This window comes from Selaginella moellendorffii, unplaced genomic scaffold, assembly GCF_000143415.4.
Source record: "Selaginella moellendorffii unplaced genomic scaffold, v1.0 SELMOscaffold_17, whole genome shotgun sequence".
Lineage (NCBI taxonomy): Eukaryota > Viridiplantae > Streptophyta > Lycopodiopsida > Selaginellales > Selaginellaceae > Selaginella > Selaginella moellendorffii.
The window spans coordinates 1,545,135-1,558,906 of record NW_003314278.1 but is presented as its reverse complement, the minus strand read 5'-3'; the positions used below and the strand labels follow the sequence as shown (position 1 = coordinate 1,558,906).

The following is a 13,772-nucleotide window of genomic DNA, read 5'->3' as shown; positions in this document are numbered from 1 at the left end:
GTCAACAAGGGCATAGGAATGGCGACTACCATTCCATTCGCCGCGCTGCCACGAAGAGCGCCAATGCGTCGCCGCGTTTGCGGTAGAGTTTCTTGTTGCTCTACCTCTTCTGTGGCTGCTACCAAGTCCAGAACCCAGGTATGTGTGTTCGATTCTTCAATGCTCAACCATGGAGCTCGCAATTCTCCCAGAGAATCATGGATAGCATAGCAGTGAGCGATGGCGAGGCTGGAGGCGCGGGTGGTGCTTCCACATATCAAGCGCTCAAGCGTTTGGACGATTTGTGGTTTCGCCTGCGGTCTAGAGCATCAGGTGCTCTCTCTCTCTCTCTCTTCTCGTGGAAAGACCAACCAGATTCTTTGAATGTTTCAGGAACTATTCCAGAGATTGTCACTCGTCACGACGCTCAATGCCCGACGAATTCGAGAGAAGTTTCCATGGCATTCGACGTGGTGGTATGTGGTGGAACGCTTGGGATTTTCTTCGCGGCAGCACTTGCATTGAAAGGATTCAAGGTTGCTGTCGTGGAGAAGAACGTCTTGCGAGGGGTGCGTAGTTTCTTCTCTTCCTCGTTGATAACCTCCAGTTTGATCTCGCTATTGCTGCAGCGTGCGCAAGAGTGGAACATTTCTAGAAAAGAGATCCAAGAGCTTGTTGACATTGGATTGATTACTCCCGCGGAGCTGGAAAGCGTTATATCCGCTGAGTTCAATCCGGTATTCTTGCTCGTTTCTTTCCGTCTTTGAGTTCTCATTTTTATCAGAATCGTTGTGGCTTCGATGGAGGCTCGGAGCTTTGGGTGAAGAACATCCTCAACCTTGGAATCTCGCAAGTAGTGAATTCCTTCGATCGACCTTTGTCATTAATTCAAGTTTTTTCTTTTGTTTTTGTTCTTCCAGGCCAGCTCGTTTGATCGAAACGCTAAAGAAAAGATTTGTGGAAGCCGGAGGAGTGATTATCGAGGGAACAGGAGCTTCGAAAATTGCTGTTTACAACGATTGTGCTGTAAGTTTCCATCCTTTTTAATTTTCTCTTCATCGTGATTTTTATTTGTTTGTCAGATCATATCACTCGATGATGCGCGAGTTCTTTTGTCAAGGCTTGTCCTCGATGCCATGGGAAACTTCTCTCCGATTGTTCGCCAGGTAACGTCAACATTGAAACTTCATCACATCAAAAGTTTGAAGATATTTTTCTGGTGATCTAGATACGAAGAGGTTGTCCGCCGGATGGAGTTTGCCTTGTGGTAGGGAGCTGTGCTCGTGGATTCCATGCCAACACTACCAGCGATATCATCTACACAAATTCTCCATTCACAACCATCAAGAACTCGAAAACTCAATACTTTTGGGAGGTTGCTTTGTTCTTCGTTCTTTCCTTTCTCTCTCGGCTAAATTACTTTCTTAGCAGGCATTTCCAGCAGGCTCGGGACCAAGAGATCGCACCACGTACATGTTTTCATACATGGACGCGACTGCCAGTCGTCCATCTCTCGAAGACATGCTTGAAGATTACTGGGACCGAATGCCCGAATACCAAGTCAGTAACATTCCTTTCTTTTTAACTTTCGCTACATTGCATTATACCAGGCGGTGAAACTTGAGGATCTCGAGGTCCTGCGCGTTCTCTTTGGAATTTTTCCAACTTACAGAAGCAGGTAAATCTAGACACATTTTTCTCTTCATTCGTGTTTCGTTGCTAACCACTTTTTTTTTCTCGCAGTCCTTTGCCCGCAGCTTTCGACAGAGTTTTGCAAGTTGGCGACGCGAGCGGGATCCAATCTCCGGTTTCGTTTGGTGGTTTTGCGAGCATAGCAAGGAACTTGCAAAGGCTTTCAAATGGTAAGCGAAGATCCAGGTGGTGAATTATATGACTTGATTTACAGGGATTACCGAGGCTTTGGAGGCTGACAAACTGGACAAGAACAGCCTCTCGCTCTTGAATCCTTACATGGTAAGAGATATCCAAATTCATACAGATTGAATCAATCTCGTTCTTGGCTTCCAGCCCAATCTCAGTGGAGCATGGCTGCTGCAAAAGGCCATGTCCGTGCGACCTGATGCTGGTGTTTCGTCTTCCTTCATAAACGAGCTCCTTTCAGTAACGTTCGAAAGCATGGAGGTGGAGTGAGAGATCCTTGTCTCAATGATTCTAACTTTGTGGCATGTAGAAACTCGGGGATCCCGTTCTTCGGCCTTTCCTCCAGGTATTTTGCTATACAATTTTCGTAGTTTCTTACTTTTGATCTCTTTTTCTCTCTTTTTTTAAGGATGTGATACAGTTTTTTCCACTTGCTATGACATTGGGATCGATTATGCTAACCAGGCCAAGCCTTCTGCCTCAGATTTTTAAACAGGTAGGCTTAGATTTGTTAACTTGATTTTTGCATGTGTTAAAAGCGTGATCGCAGGTGGGTTTGGCATCCATTGCTGACTGGATGATTCATTTTGCGAGCCTTGGACTCTACACAATGCTATCCAGCGTGATTGCTTCTCCAGCATTGTAAGCATATGCGTTTGAGCTTTCAGCCTCTGACACCTTGGTTTGTCAAAGCAGAGTTTTAGCTACGATGCTACCTAAAAACCAAAGCTACTTTTTATTACGGATTGTAGAATCATGGAGGTATGGTGCAGGTTTGGATCATAAGAATTGAACTCTTATCAACCATTAAGTTTTTAAAGAATAACATGTGTGATCTATTGAATTTTAGTCATCCTTTACATTCTTTCAATTTGTGATAATATTAATGTAAAAAATAACATACATATATACATATTAATATGGCATAGTTACAAAAATTATAAAAATTTAAAAGAAAAGAAAATATATAACTTGCATCTAAGGTGATAATCTTCTAATAATTTCCAGTTTTTGCATCTTTGAAGTGATAGGCAAGAACTCTCCAAAATAAAATATGACCAGATCCATGTCAAAATCCTTATATATATTAAAAAAATATAAACTATTTTACAGTTTTGTTAAATTATGATATTGAATAGCTTAACTATTATATTAAAGATGATGCTTGTATATCTTGGTGTTCTTGCATTTTCACCAAGTCTTTTCTTGAGTAGAGTTGTTTGTGATTGTTGTGGACCTATTTTGTGTACAACGTGAGGTTAATTATTTATTAGTGCTTTTGACTAATGTTAATTTTAAAAAATTTAGGAATGTGCTTGCAAAGAGATAACTATTTAACACAAAATACTTATTATATTAAAAATTACTTCAAAATTTTATATTTAAATGAATTTTTTTAAACAATTTTTAGTATAATTTTATTGTAGATAACTTTTTCTCACTCATTTATCAAGAAGCTATTAATTGGAGCATAAAAATATCAAGTTATGACTGATTTTTAATATTTTTTAATGATTGATCTTTAATTGATTAATGCATTTTTTTTGGACTAGCTAGTAACTAAGTTATTTATTATTATTTTATAAAATTTTATTTTCTACTTAAATTTATTATACCATATAATCATAAAATATAGTTATAATGTCATGAAGCATATAGTTGAAATGACAAACTTATGTTTTTATGTAACTTTTCTTTCACTATATGGATAACCATTTCCTTATGGATCACAAAAACCTTATATTAAATAAAATATTAAATATAATATTGGAACTGATTTATTTTTTTCAAAAATGGATAATGTTTCTAATATAATAATAATAAAAGAAAAGAAAATTTAAAATATAAATAATATTGTTTTATGGCAATGTGATAAAGTGATATAATTAAAAAACTCAATAATCCATATAAAGGTGGAATTTGTTTTTTAAATGTAGCAATTTTGTATGAAGAATATTTTATGCATAACTCCTAAATGAGTTTTTATTTAAATTGTAAAGTTCTCAAAAAAAAAAGTTTAAGATTTATATGATATAAATCTCAGAAAGTTCACTCATTACTATTATACAATTTTTCTCTGCACAAAATCTCTCCATCTCTAGCTTTTCAAACCCACGTACAATTTTGTCCCCGCCCACTGAGTGGAGAGGAATCGGATGAGGCTGTGGTTTTAGCTGCTATGATCACTTCCCTCTCCACAAAACACTCCACTAAAGACCACCGCTCAAAGAGAAGAAACTCCCTATCATCATAACCATAAACAACTAAGTGCGGCCACCTTTGAGGGCGACTGATAATGAAATCCAGCTTAATGCCCTAAAATGACGCTTGACATCTAGCCAACTCCTTCAGTGGCAACGACGTAGGAAAGAAAACCAAAACAAAGATTAAAAAGTGGCGCTAAACATATCTTAAATCACAGTAAGAATGTTGTTGATAAGGCCCTCCCCTGTTGTGTGTTTGTGTGTATGCATATGCCGACGTGCCAGCGCAGCATTGGAGGCCACATGGTCGGTCGGATGGGACCAGCCCCGTGCGCCCAGCTGGCGTCAGGAAGCGCTCACGTGGCAGCGGTGGGCCCCACCCGTGCTCGGCCGGGAATTTGGCAGGGCCCCGACCGTTAGGGCGCCCCAACGGGCCTGATTCGGGCGTACGGGCGCCCACATGGCCCTCGCATCGTACGGACGCGCCCGCCATGCACACGTACGGCGCGCCCTATGTACGAAACATGGCGAATTAAACACTTGGGAGTTTTCCAGGGGGGGACCAACATGCCAAAGTTCCATTAAATAGATCTCTTCTTCTAGCAAACTCTAGACCCTTCAAGCAAGAAGGAGAGATAGATACGATAGGGTTCACGAAAACAATACAGCCAAACTCTTGTATTGATCAAAATTGATTGATCCAAAGCAGGAATATTCTAATATTTTTCTCAATGTAATCCATGCCAAGTGTGCGGTCGTGGTCCCTTTGACGGCCATAGGTGACGGCGTCAGTGAGGGGACCACCCGTCTCTCCTGTCACTGGCCTCGTATAAAAGATAAGCTTTTACCACGAGCACAAACCCGGGACGATTAAAATCACGAGAGCAGCTTTACCTAAAAGCAAAGCTCCCGCTTCCACTGTGATTCTCGGAGTGTTTGATCGTCACATCTCCAAAGCTATAGTGTGATCCAATCTTAGCGCTCAACTCGAAAAGGGGCAAAAGAAGAAAAAGATAGGAAATTTTTTTCCTCTTTCTTTCTCTTAGGATCCTCTATCTCTCTCTTTCTCTCTCTCACTCTCTCGGCCTTGTGAGTGCGCCAGCCAAGCCAAGCTCCAACTTTTCTTTAGCTTTTTCTCTTATAAGACTCTGTGTGTGCCAGGAAGCAGAGGTCCCCTCTTCCATCTCTCGCATTTCCCCTCCTCCAATTCGAATTCGCCCAAGAACTGCGATCGATCGAGCATGGCCAAGGACGCGAGCAAGGAATCGGAGGCGTTCGTGACGGCCAAGGATTACGAGGAGCCACCGCCGGCCCGGCTTGTGGATCCCAAAGAGTTTGGCTCATGGTCCTTCTACAGAGCCGGCATTGCCGAGTTCGTGGCCACGCTCTTGTTCCTCTACATCACCGTCCAGACAGTCATCGGCCACTCGAGAAACGCTGCAAACTGCGGTGGCGTCGGCCTCCTGGGGATCGCGTGGGCGTTTGGAGGCATGATCTTCGTGCTTGTCTACTGCACTGCAGGAATCTCAGGTGAATTCTCCACTCTTCTTCCGATCGAGCACAAGCTGTCTAGAAGATCTTCTAACTTGAAACTTCTCTAGGAGGACACATCAATCCGGCTGTGACCTTCGGCCTCTTCGTCGCCCGCAAGGTCTCGCTGCCCCGGGCGATCTTCTACATGATCATGCAGTGCCTGGGAGCGATCGTTGGCTGCGGCCTCGCAAAGGGCTTCCAGAAGAGCTTCTACGTCCAGCAGGGGGGAGGAGCAAACTCCGTGGCAAGAGCACGGGGCTACAGCACGGGAACCGGGCTGGGAGCCGAGATCATTGGCACCTTCGTTCTCGTCTACACCGTCTTCTCGGCCACGGATCCCAAGCGCGTCGCCAGAGACTCGCACGTCCCGGTAAGAATCACGAGCTCCTCCCTCCTTTTTTCTCGGAAGAACACCAAAAAAACAGAGATTTTGATCGTTTTCTTGCTGTCGCGCTCGTGTGGGAAATGTTTTTCCAGGTGCTGGCTCCTCTTCCCATCGGATTCGCGGTGTTCATGGTTCACTTGGCCACCATTCCAATCACTGGAACGGGCATCAACCCGGCGAGGAGTTTTGGAGCCGCGGTGATCTTCAACAAGAGTGTTTCATGGGACGATCAAGTAAGCACAAGAGAGAGAGAGGAAGAGAGCTCTGTTCGTTCATGGTCTAATCCTCTGTTTTTCTCTGTTTTTCCAGTGGATTTTCTGGGTCGGCCCCTTCATTGGAGCTGCCGCGGCAGCGATCTATCACCAATACGTGCTTAGAGCGGGCTCGGCGCTCAAGGCCTTGGGATCATTCCGCAGCAATCCTCCACACCAGCACCATGGCCACCCGTGATCGAGAAAGAAGGAAACATTCGTCTACTCGCAGCCATCCTCCCTAGGCCTAGTTTTCGTGTTTTCAAGCTTTTCTTCTTCCTCCCAAGTGCTCTCTCTCTCTCTCTCTCGTTCGATCTTACTCTCGTAATAGTTACCGGGGAGGAGATTGTGTTCCAAGAACCAAGTTTGATGTTGTTGCGAAGCGGTGGTGATCTCCAGAGCTTTCGTACATATCTCCAAGTCATCGATTCGATCGATCGGCGCAATCAAGTCAAGCCGAATTTTCCCAGACGTGTCACCAACACACAGATGAAGAACACGCCGGGGTCATCTCTCTCGCGCGACTTCTCCTCTTCCTCTACTTCTTCCAAGATCATAAGGCGCATTGCTGGCCAAGATCATCTCTCCCTTTCTCCAAAAGATCGTTTGGTTCCCTTTTTCTTTGCTTGTATTTCCTCCTCTCTAATGTAAGTATCGAATCGATCCACGCAGCTCTCCCGGAAAGAAAGAAAAAGAGATTCCCGACTTTGCTTGCGAGCTAGATGTTCTACAAAAGTTCCATCGTTGAGCTCATCCCGGGAACCAACGGGCGCGTCTCGCGGCGAGAGATGCGGCGACTTGAGCGTTCGCGAATCCAGGTGGGTAGCAACCAACGATGCTGGCAAGTGTGAGAAAATCGCCAAAGATCTCATGGTAGAACTCCCGGGAGTAGAGGGAGTAGAAAGTTTCGAGCTTCTCATAAATACGATCCTCGATCGTCCTCGATCGAGCGAGCGTGTCTCCTGGAGATTGATAATAGATTGTTTGGCATTGATGATCGAGAGGGAAAAATCGTGAAGTTGCAGAAACGGGAAAAAGTTCATCCAAAACGCTGTGCTTTGTGTTCTTCTGCCAAGTTCCATCCATTTTCTTCTACCACCCTCGAATTTCCACCATAGCTCGTACGATTCTAGGTGCGCGATGTGATAACCATTTGATGTTTTTTTTTTTTTTTTTTCGCGAAGAACTGGTGGAGCCCTGGCTGGGGCGAAGGAGAAAATTCCTCCCTGCTCGCGCGAGCTGGCTTTGTTCTTCCACTTTCCTACTCGCTTGGATCCAAGCGTAGCAACGAAAGCAAAGAGGAAAAACTAGAATTTTTTCTGGGGTCCCCACGGGAGGAGCGCTTTGCTAAGAAGACATCATTGCCAGCATAGGCGAAACGCATTCAAAGGACTTGTTTTTCTCCTTGCTCGCGAGCTCCTCGCGAGATTATTCCCGGGGAATATGCCCGGCGGAGAATATTCCAAAGCATCAGCTCGGGCACACGAAAGAAATCATGGCCCTTGCTCGCCCAAAGGCTGCCAGTGACAAGGACACAATGCAAGGATCAAGACAAGCAATACCGCCCAGCTACTGGAGATATAGGACTGGACTGAAAGAGAGCTTAAGTTTCTTGGGTGTTTTTTTATCTGGTACTCTTTTTTTTTTTTTTAATCAAAAAAGGTATTTTTGTACTTAAAAGGGCTTTTTTTTCTATGCTTTTTTTTTTCTTCTTCTTTCTTGATGGGCGTGGGACAAGATGGAACGGCGAAAGCAAACAAGCCGACGCCTTTGTTGTTTAGGAGAGGTGTCGCTTCCATCGTCTCTGTTTTGGCCACTGCGCCCGTGGACGATGGATGATCGAGTTTTCTATGGTCCCGGCCAAGCAAGAGAAGTTAAAGCGATCGATCTCTCTAGAGAAGCGAGCGAAAAGATCTTCCTTTCTCTAGCGTGTTCCACTGTGAAACTTCTAACAAAATCTAGTTTTGCCGCTAGAACTAAGCTGATCTCACTAGACAAAATGCTGTGATCGATCTAAGAACTCACAGGAGAGAGAGGCTTCGATCGCTAAGATGCTACAAGAACTGGCGCGCTCTTCTTCATGGGAGTTTTCTCCTCCTGGAAATCCTCCTGCCAAAACAATCACACTCAGCGAAGGAAGCGCAAGAACAACACACTCGAATCGACTTACCGCGTTGTAGATCACTCTGATATAAAGCGAACAGCTTGGGCACCTCGCGAACTCCTCGCCGATCTTGAGCTCCGCCTAGAGAGAGAGCGAGGGTAAGCAACTGGAGGCGAGGCGATCGAGCGGGCGCCGCGCCTTACCTTTGTGATCTGGAAGAGATCGCCGCAAGGGCAGGGATAGGTGTACGCCGTGAGCGATTCGTTCCACTCCATGTCCTCGATCTCTACATCGTCGTAAGACATTGCGCCAAGAACCCTAAACTTTGGGAGGAGCCCTAATTTTTGAAAAGGAGAGTGAGAAAATGGAGGCCTACTGGATGACGACGCAGCGCCTCCTCCAGCACGGGATCGATCCAATCGTGAAGCGTCCAAAGCTCACGGAGGCGCTGCTAAAGCGCCCGCCATTTCGATTCCTCCACGACATCGTCTCTGAGGTTTGCGGCATTGTCTTCCCGGTTTTTCTTTTTTCTAGTTCTTTCTTTGGAGCAATAGAATTTCTTGGTTTCCAGGTTACGCGACGCACCGGGTTTGCAGAGGGACTCTTCGCAGCCGACGAGCTTGCTCCATTGGAGCTTAAGGTACTTTCTTTTGTATTTGTTTCCTCGCGCATTGTTCTTTGCATTGAAGCCTCGCATTGTTCTTTGTCAAAATTCTAGGACAAGGACGCTAAGTTGCGTTATCTCACGAAGATCATCAACTGCGTTGGCCTTACGCTAAATGCGAACGTTCCAGTGCGTCCAGCCAAGGTATACCTTCGTTTTTTCTTTCGTTTCTTCCATCTTGGCCTCGAGATTTCTACTTGGCTTTCGTACAGATTCTGGCTGGGCTGGAACCCGAGCAAACCAACGTCTTCTTGCAGGCCAGTGAAGAGCTGTTGATGCTTTGGAAAAATATACTAAAACAAAATTCTATGAACAGATGCTGGCTCAAGCAGCCACTACAGACAGCCAAAAAGCTGCAAAAGCTGTCTACCGCTGTTTAGCTGGAGACTTTATGCCTTCATCCGATCATAGGTACCTCTTTGTGCAATGGTTTAGCTTTTTGATCGCGAAGTTACTTGCATTGCTTTACAGTGGACTCATATCTCGTGAAAGCGCCTCCTCGAGTCAGTCTGTATCATCCGAGAAGCTAAGGAGGTCCATCTACAGTCCTTCTCCCGACGCGGCAGAGCTTTCCAACAAGACGAGGACCCAAGAAGTGGCCACACCACCACAGCCTGTGGATGCCACCAAGGTACAAGTTATCTATTCGCCTGGGGCTGTGAACGAGCAAGAAGAGGATGCTGTAGCGGAGAGCATGGCTTCCACAGAGTTGGATCTCAGCCACCAAGGTCAGCTTCTTCTTTTTGTGGTTTTCTAGTCGCTCCAGGAAGTGTTTGTTGCAGCTCCGATACAAACTGAGGATCACGGACTTGGGCAAATTCCAGGTAGAACCAGCGGGGCTCAAACATGGATGATAAAGATGATAATGTCTGTGATTCTCCTTTTTTATTTTTCTAGCTCGATAGAAAAAGTGTCTGATATTGTTCCCACAGATAAGAACAGCGTCCAGGATGAGGAATTGTCTGAAGTGTATACGGAGCCAAGTGGAACCAAGGTCGAGACGGACAGCAAACGCGACGAGGTGAGAGGTATCTTTTCGCGTCTATTCCTTCGGTACCAAATACTCGTGCGTAGAACAGTTGCAAAAGTTACGAGAAAGCATTCAAGCTCTGTGCCAAGCTATAAGTCCTCTCGGAAAGTTTATAGACTATCTACAGGTAATTCTTTGTCATTTCATTGTTACAAAGCTTCTCACACAGTTTTCCAGGAAGATGCGGAAGCTATGGCCAAGGAGTACCAGTTCTGGATTAAAGAACAACAAAAGCATGGTGCGGATCTCGAAAGGGAGAGATTGTAAGTAGTGTTTTTTCGAGCTCCAGTGTCAGGCAACATTGTCACCTTGTCATAGGCGCACGGATGAAGTTATTCAAGCCGAGTCTAGGAAGATACTCGATCTGGAGGAGCAGATCAAACGCCAAGAACAGCTCAACAATATAGCGAAAGCTGAGGTGCGCTCTTTCATGCTTATCTTTTCTCTGTTCTCAAGAAACTTTTTTATGCCACAGATACTCAAAAACGACGAAACCGCCATGGCGTTACTCCAAGCAGCTTCAACAGCCAGGAGGTTAACCAGAGAGACGTGACAAAGTTGTTTTGTTATAGTGACCCCATTCTTCTTTTTGTTTTTTGAGTTGACTACTGTTCTAGGCTACTACACAGTGGAAAATGATCCGAAAAGGCTACGTCTCCGTGAGCGATGGCCAGATTCACTATCGCCGCGCCGATCCGGAAGGGAATTCTCTGGGAAGTTTTCTTCTTCTCCACCAGCATCCAAGCTCGTCAAAGATGTGGGAGCCCGTCATGCCATTGCTGGCAAGTCGAGGATACCAAGCAGTGGCGATAGACATACCAGGCTATGGCGAGTCCTTCCACTGCGAAGTCAGCCTCGAGACCATCACGAGGTACGTCTTTGAAGCGATTCCCTTGCTAACTCTCTCGGAGCCAAGCATTGTCGTGGGTCATCACATTGGAGCAGCCATAGCGATGCAGCTTGCGGTGGATTTCCCGGAGAGTGTGAAGAAGCTGGCACTGTGGGGGGTCCCGATTCTAGACGAGAGCGTGAAGAAGTTGGTGCCGGAAGCTCCAGACTTCGAGGACGAGGATCTCAAAGCCGTGATAAAGTTCTGGAAGATCAGGAACAAGGTGCCGGGAAAGCCAAGCTACAAAATGCCGCCGCACGCTCGAGCTTCGAGGCTGCTGGAGATGCTCCAGAGCAATCCCAGGGCGCGGGAGCTCCCTCTTCTTCTCAAAGTCGAGAGCTTGGTGGACAGAATCACGCAGCCGACACTTTGCATGTGTGGCGACCACGAGCTTCTCAAAGATGCTACCATCAAAACATCCAAAGAGCTTCGCAATGGAGAGCTTTGCTTCATCCAGGACGGTGGAATCGACGTCCAGATCGAGCTCCCGGAAGAATTCGCGAGCGCTCTCGTCGGGTTTGCGTGAAAGCTCTCGCTTTTCTTCTTTATGAATGAAAGAATCGTCTCTATGTACACACCGATCGATAGCTATGAACGAGCAGCCGCGTCGCTCTAGGTGGCGCAAGCGATCTCGACGTGATCGTCCTCTTTTCTCGAGACTTGCTCCCTCTGGATTGATTTTCTATCCCTGTAGAGCGACTCGACTGCTTCCAGATACTCCACCACCACAGTGTCTGTCCATGGATTTCCAAACGGGGCGTTTTGGCCTGCGACCCAGCCAAGGTGGCCTCCTTTCGGTGTCACCACGAGCAAACAATTGCGATTCTCCTGGACAAAGAACTCGTTTGAAAAACATTGCTTTCCTTCCACGAGTAAAGCTCGTACCTTGATTGCTGCACGAGGAATGGCTCGGTTTGGAGCAATAGGATCGTTGGCAGCCTGGAATGGAAGAGTTTTACGAGATTGTCTAGAAACAAAAATGAAAGGAACAAGACCTGGATGCAAAACAATGGGACTTTGACGTGCTCGATAGATTTCGAGCTGCTGGCATCGGCATAGTATTCATCCACTGACCTGTAGCCGAACGAAACTACGAAAGCCAAAACACACAGTGTAAGTTCAAGGTTTTATTAAGTACTCGTTACCTCGAGTTAATCCTTCGTCAAACTGTCTCACGGTTTTTGCATTGGCCGCCAGAGGAATGTTGTATTCACCACCGATCTCTTCAAACAAGGCCGCGTGCCTGCAGTGCGAATTACAGACAACGACGAAGGAAACTCAACGTTGTGACTTTACTTTCTAAAGATTGTCCGAAGGCTCGTTGCAAGGCTCTTGTCGTAGATGTTGTTGAAACCTTTGCGAAAATCCTCGTCTGCAACCACAAGATCAAAAGGATTGCACAGGGACACTGCGCCACTGAGTATACAATTTTCTCCCTCCTGCCAATTACAAACCAAGTCGGAAAGTTTGTGCTTGACGACACGAACCTGGCCGAGATAACGCACTAAAATGTTGGCCCCCAGCGACCATCCGACCGCGTAGATCCTCGACTCGGGGAAACGATACGCCACAAATCTCACGACTTGTCTCAAATCTTCTGTGAAAGAAGCTGAGTAGAACTACGAACGAAAGAGAAGAAGAATCAAATAACCACAAAGGCATTTCGTTCCTCTTTGGTACCTTTGGAGACGTAACTGGACTGTCACTACAGCCACGGCTGTTGAATACCACCGTGTGCCATCCAATGTTTCGAACTCTTGAAACCAAGTATTTCACGTACGAGTCATGGCTTCCTCCAGTTAGTCCTGGCTGAGGAGAGCAAAGAAGTCCGTGAGAACACGAAGAAATACGTAGCAAACTCTTGAAGAAAAAACATAGAACTCCAAGGAAAAAACTAACGAGGAACTACGTGATTCTCGAAGAAACAACGAAGAACTCTTATCGAGAACACGAAGAAGTACTTGGCAAGCTCTCGAAGAACTCTTATCGAGAACACGAAGAACGAGAAAAACTACTTGGCAAGCTCTAGAAAGAACGAAGAACTACGTGGCTCTCGAAGAAACAACGAGAAAAACTACTTGGCAAGCTCGACGTCGTTCTCGAAGAAACAACGAAGAACTCTTCCTCGAGAACGATGGAAAAGAAAGAGCTCCAACCATGCAAAGCATGCAAGAAAAGAAGGAAAAAACTATAACTCTACGAGAGAGAAGTGTTCTTACCAGGAAGATGAGAACTGGAGCATCGGATGGAAGCTTTTCTCTCCACTTGGCGGCGTCGCGATCCTCGCCCATGACCGGCCAGTCCAGCGCCACAGTGCCGCCATCGATCATCCGCAAGCACTCCCTCCGGAACCTCATCTTGGGCCGATGGCGGTAGAATGCCGCGAAGACGGTCTCCACATGCCGGTTGCTGCCAATCACCGGGAACGCGCGGTACTTGCGCCTCTTCACCGTGGGCATGTTGTGGAGGATCTCGCTGCGCAGCTCCCCATCCCCGGAAACAATCTCCAGATCGTCCCTGGGCGCCATGAACAGCGTCCGCAATGGCTGCCGCCCTACGCCCCCGCGGCGCCCCCGCGAGAAAAGAACGAACGAAATCCGGGAGCGAAGGAAGGAATCCGCGGAGGAATGGAATGGTGGAGCCCTAGCGCTGCTTAGATTCCTGGGCAGCGAAGAACACGCCAGAGAAGCGAATCCCCGCGAATATGCCTCCATCCTTCCTTCCCCTAGTGCTAGCACGCCTGGCATCAACCAAAACGAACGTACCGCGCGGCATTTATCCCGGCCGCCATCGAGCCGCACGGTAGTTAGTCGGTGACGCGCGGCAATTTTCTCGGACGATCGACCGAGCCG

General features: G+C 46.5%; 5 protein-coding genes across 5 annotated transcripts; 3 read left to right on the top strand and 2 right to left on the bottom strand.

Annotated features, from left to right (window-relative positions):
• The first annotated feature begins 21 nt into the window (after positions 1-21).
• On the top strand, positions 22-2,709 carry LOC9640241. Its single transcript, XM_024676405.1, has 17 exons — positions 22-138; positions 192-312; positions 373-548; positions 609-716; positions 764-828; positions 900-1,005; positions 1,062-1,145; positions 1,208-1,354; positions 1,411-1,539; positions 1,590-1,657; positions 1,723-1,841; positions 1,886-1,953; positions 2,008-2,121; positions 2,171-2,206; positions 2,270-2,356; positions 2,411-2,502; positions 2,557-2,709. The coding sequence occupies exons 1-17, from the start codon at positions 64-66 to the stop codon at positions 2,651-2,653; spliced, it is 1,692 nt and encodes a 563-aa protein (XP_024532173.1). The 5' UTR covers positions 22-63; the 3' UTR covers positions 2,654-2,709.
• Positions 2,710-4,931: 2,222 nt separating this feature from the next.
• LOC9639972 (probable aquaporin PIP2-8) lies at positions 4,932-6,904 on the top strand. Its single transcript, XM_024676413.1, has 4 exons — positions 4,932-5,594; positions 5,666-5,967; positions 6,075-6,215; positions 6,292-6,904. Exons 1-4 carry the CDS (start codon positions 5,306-5,308, stop codon positions 6,430-6,432), a joined length of 873 nt encoding a protein of 290 aa, XP_024532181.1. The 5' UTR covers positions 4,932-5,305; the 3' UTR covers positions 6,433-6,904.
• Positions 6,905-8,107: 1,203 nt separating this feature from the next.
• LOC9639971 (diphthamide biosynthesis protein 3) lies at positions 8,108-8,711 on the bottom strand. The gene is made up of 3 exons (XM_002971467.2): positions 8,541-8,711; positions 8,404-8,478; positions 8,108-8,342 (listed from the first exon to the last, which is right to left on the bottom strand). Exons 1-3 carry the CDS (start codon positions 8,640-8,642, stop codon positions 8,280-8,282), a joined length of 240 nt encoding a protein of 79 aa, XP_002971513.2. The 5' UTR covers positions 8,643-8,711; the 3' UTR covers positions 8,108-8,279.
• On the top strand, positions 8,687-11,493 carry LOC112346786 (TRAF3-interacting protein 1-like). Its single transcript, XM_024676415.1, has 12 exons — positions 8,687-8,833; positions 8,909-8,977; positions 9,056-9,145; positions 9,214-9,258; positions 9,318-9,412; positions 9,473-9,729; positions 9,784-9,868; positions 9,934-10,022; positions 10,081-10,158; positions 10,209-10,294; positions 10,350-10,449; positions 10,507-11,493. The coding sequence occupies exons 1-8, from the start codon at positions 8,702-8,704 to the stop codon at positions 9,935-9,937; spliced, it is 777 nt and encodes a 258-aa protein (XP_024532183.1). The 5' UTR covers positions 8,687-8,701; the 3' UTR covers positions 9,938-10,022; positions 10,081-10,158; positions 10,209-10,294; positions 10,350-10,449; positions 10,507-11,493.
• LOC9640240 (embryogenesis-associated protein EMB8) lies at positions 11,438-13,660 on the bottom strand. Its single transcript, XM_002971466.2, has 8 exons — positions 13,140-13,660; positions 12,601-12,729; positions 12,408-12,539; positions 12,217-12,359; positions 12,066-12,163; positions 11,916-12,010; positions 11,806-11,859; positions 11,438-11,748 (listed from the first exon to the last, which is right to left on the bottom strand). The coding sequence occupies exons 1-8, from the start codon at positions 13,632-13,634 to the stop codon at positions 11,533-11,535; spliced, it is 1,362 nt and encodes a 453-aa protein (XP_002971512.2). The 5' UTR covers positions 13,635-13,660; the 3' UTR covers positions 11,438-11,532.
• Between the last annotated feature and the right edge of the window lie 112 nt (positions 13,661-13,772).